This window comes from Pinus tabuliformis, chromosome J (genome assembly GCF_031772625.1).
Source record: "Pinus tabuliformis cultivar Carrire ecotype Pingquan chromosome J, CPIR1, whole genome shotgun sequence".
NCBI classification, from domain to species: Eukaryota; Viridiplantae; Streptophyta; class Pinopsida; order Pinales; family Pinaceae; genus Pinus; species Pinus tabuliformis.
Window position 1 is genome coordinate 1,201,380,050 of NC_142295.1, and position 3,751 is coordinate 1,201,383,800.

Here is a 3,751-nt window from a genome sequence, read left to right on the forward strand (position 1 = left end):
GGTGTGGACTAGGTCTGGTGCTATCCCCGGATGATTTTGAAAGCTTAGATGCCTTTCAGAATGATTTTAATAGCTTAGATACCCCTAGTCACTATTTCTCAAATAATAGATCAAGCCTAAATAAACACAAATCACTTGAAAAACAAATAAAAAAATATTATATAAAACAAAAAAATTCAAATTTTTAAAATTCAAATCTTAAGAATCAAACCAAAAAAAATTGTATAATTAAAATGTTAAAATTGATAAAAATATATACCTTTAAATATACATATTTATTTAATTTAAATGTACATATTTTGCTCAGAGTTTTGTATGTAGTTGCATATTTTGCTCAAATATAAATAAAAAAGCTTCACCCCTGAGTTTTGTATGTAGTTGCCAGATAGTGCCTAGCACAAACGCTGAAAAACTTCCTTTGAATAATTTTAATGTTGCTGCTACGTTGCAACCTTTGATAATAAAAAATGACAAAGCTAGACAAACTATGTATACATTAATTTGTATATATATATATACCAAATTTTTTTTAACCCAATTATATGTATGAATAAGAATTTCAACCCAATTTGAAATTATTATCATTGCGGAATAACAGGGGAATGAAATTTACGACTTGCGATTGCGTGGAGGAAGCTTCGCAAAATTCGTGAATGGACGACATGGTTAAAAATAAAAACAAAGCCGTAGCAGTAGCATGCGCCACGGGGAGCAAATCAAAGCGGAAGCGTAACGAATCAGGCTCTGCCATTGACTACTTTTTAATAAACATATGTGGTCATCCCCGCCTGCATCTCATCCCTTCGATCCCATCTGTCATTTTGACTTCACTCTCAAGACTCTGCGCCTCAGCCGAAATCAGAAGCCATGAAAACCAGCAAAGACATCGTCACTTCCTCCTCCACATCATCCACAATGCGCTCAGCAGTGCTCTTCTCAGCGCTGCTACTCACAGCCCTGGTGTCTCTGTTCTTCTTCCTAAACACCTCAGACTTCAAGCAAATTGTCCTCCGCAATACAACGTGGTACACAGAGCAGCATTCACAGGCTGCAAACTCAAATTCTGCCACTGTTGTCAAAACAGAGAATGGAACTTCATCCATCATCAATGTGCGAGGAGCCCAGATCTTCATCAACTGCACCTGCCCTGCATATGTTGAATCCAACAGAACAGGGGACTGCAACCATGAGCTCAGTTCTCCAATTGAGACCAGGCCTGATCAAGATCCTCCCTTCAGCATTTTGATGGGAATTCTCACTCGTGCAGATCTATACGAGAGAAGGCATTTTCTCCGCATGATCTATGGAATACAATCCACAAAGCACGCGAGAGTGGATGTGAAATTTATTTTCTGCAGTCTGTACAAGGACGACCAGAGAATCATGGTGGCCCTGGAAATCATGAGATACAATGACATCATAATTCTGAATTGCGAGGAGAACATGGACAAGGGGAAGACTTATAGCTATTTCTCCAGCCTGCCCACCATGGGAATTCGCTATGACTATGTCATGAAAGTAGACGATGATGTCTACTTCCGGATTGATAACTTGGCAGAGTACCTGAAGCCTCAGCCCAGAGAGGATTCTTACTTTGGGTTCGTTGCTTCCTGTCAAAATATGGATCCCTACAAGAATTACATGTCTGGATTGGGCTATGGGCTCTCCTGGGATCTGGTGGAGTGGATCCAGAATTCTCCCATTGCTAGGAATAAGAGTGAAGGTACGGAGGATCTGACTGTTGGGGCATGGTTGGATGAAGGGAAGAAGGCTAAGAATAGATTCACTGCTAAGCCTGCCATATATGACTTCCCTGGCAGCAATGGCTTTTGCTCCCATGACTTTATTCCTGATACTATTGCTGTTCACAAGCTTAAGAACAGGGAGAGGTGGTTTGAAGTGCTGAAATACTTCAATGTCACTTCTGCTGTTAAGGAGTCCAAGTTGTATCATCTGTGATATTAAGGTTGCAGATCTTAAGTTGATTGAAATTTTTAGTTTGATTTGGAAAGTGAGATCAGGAGGCATGTGAAGGGCTGGATGATGGATTGTTTTGGTTTAGATATCAGATAATCGTAATTTTTATTAGCATTAATGGTGGTTGGATTTTTTAATAACGATTTAGTATTTTTGGAGTTTTGGTGTTTGGAATTGATTTGTAAGTAGTGTTACTTGTTTTCAAATTTCTGGAGGCATCGCTAATAAGTCAATAAGTCAGTAGTGTAAGAAGATACAAGCAATACTAAAGTAAATCTCATCATCAACTCCGACCTCTAAAATTTTGATTTTTAAGATCAATTTACAAATAATCCCACCCTTGTACTACATGTCAGTAATAACTTGCAACCTCCTATTTTCATTAGTATGCACCAGCAAGATCATGTTAAGGATTGGGCATCAGAACAGTGGAGTTACTTGGATTTGTAAAGAAAATTTATTGGAGTAATAAAGAAATTTCATCATTATCGTTCCTTGTTGGTCAAAAAAATAGATTATTTGGTTTCGTTTTGAAAATAATGAAGATTAGTGTTTTGGTGATTATGGTTATTGCGTTGTTAATAATAGAAATGTGAAAATTTTGGTTTTAAAAAGATATTCTAGAAATAAGTTGTAATGTCAATTTTAGGTTTTATCAAAAATATCAAAGGTAAAACATTTGTATTTCTTCTCACTTTTTTTTAAAGTGTAAGTTGCAATATCATTTTCTTGGCAAGATAGCGCGCACTATCCATGGATCCTAGTGTCTACAATTTACTCTTCGCTGAATTTAGTCTTACATGGCTTGGCTGTTAGGGTATAAGGTGTATGAGCGGAAAGGAATGAGGTGGAGAAGAAAGGGATTTTTTTTAATAGAATAACGTAATTTAAAGTTAAGTTATGAAAACCTAAAGTTTTTTGGAGTAGGTTTTTTTTTTTCTTTTAATGATAAGTAATTAAGAGGGGTTTAGTTATGTGGAGGATTTAGTGCATATGCTCTGGTTAAATTAAATACTATGTTTATCACTTTGTATGAAAGGAGATGTTACTCAATGGAGGCAAGTAAATACAATGTATTTTGGTTGTTGGTATAACAATATTTCACCATATTCATGTTATGATGTTTATGTTCACGTTCCTAATTTTTATGTGCATTTTTTATAGTCAATGTAAGCGATAGGGTCACAATATTTTTATTTGCTATACAACTTGCAACTCCATTATTCCTAGCTAGAGTGGAAATTATACACTACTTAATTTGACTAGTGTATGTGTTGGTTAGCAGTGACCCTACCTCTCAGCCTTGCAAATTATTCACATCTCAATGCATGCCTAACCCTCCAACCTGAGCAAGTCAAAATTAACTAGGTTTGCTTTCCTATTAAATGGTGGTTTGCCTTCAATCTCCATCAGCGCAATCGACATTGGTTGTTCAGTAGAGCTATCAACATCAAGGGAAACTCTTCCTCCTTTAATCGCCACTGCTTACATGTCTCATTTTTCTCTGAATTATTGTGGAGTTTTTGGGATTTGGGCTTGTTTTCCCCTAATGGGTTTTCTATTCCACCTATATATCTGGTTCCTAGTGTTGTTTGCCTAATTTTGTTTAACAGTTGGTCCTCTCCCTCGTCCACTTCCAATGCCATTCGCTCAAGGTCATTGAATTCCCTTCCTTCACTTAATCCATTTCAATTGCATAGTCTTTCAGGGCCCTTTCTTTGGGTAATATTACGCCTTCCTCCCTCTCAGACCTTATATCTCCTTCTTTGCACCA

General features: G+C 37.0%; 1 protein-coding gene across 1 annotated transcript; it reads left to right on the top strand.

Moving 5' to 3' along the window:
- Positions 1-867: 867 nt before the first annotated feature.
- Positions 868-2,025, top strand: LOC149231442 (beta-1,3-galactosyltransferase pvg3-like). The gene has a single exon (XM_089381640.1). The coding sequence runs from the start codon at positions 868-870 to the stop codon at positions 1,957-1,959; it is 1,092 nt and encodes a 363-aa protein (XP_089237766.1). The 3' UTR covers positions 1,960-2,025.
- Positions 2,026-3,751: the final 1,726 nt, after the last annotated feature.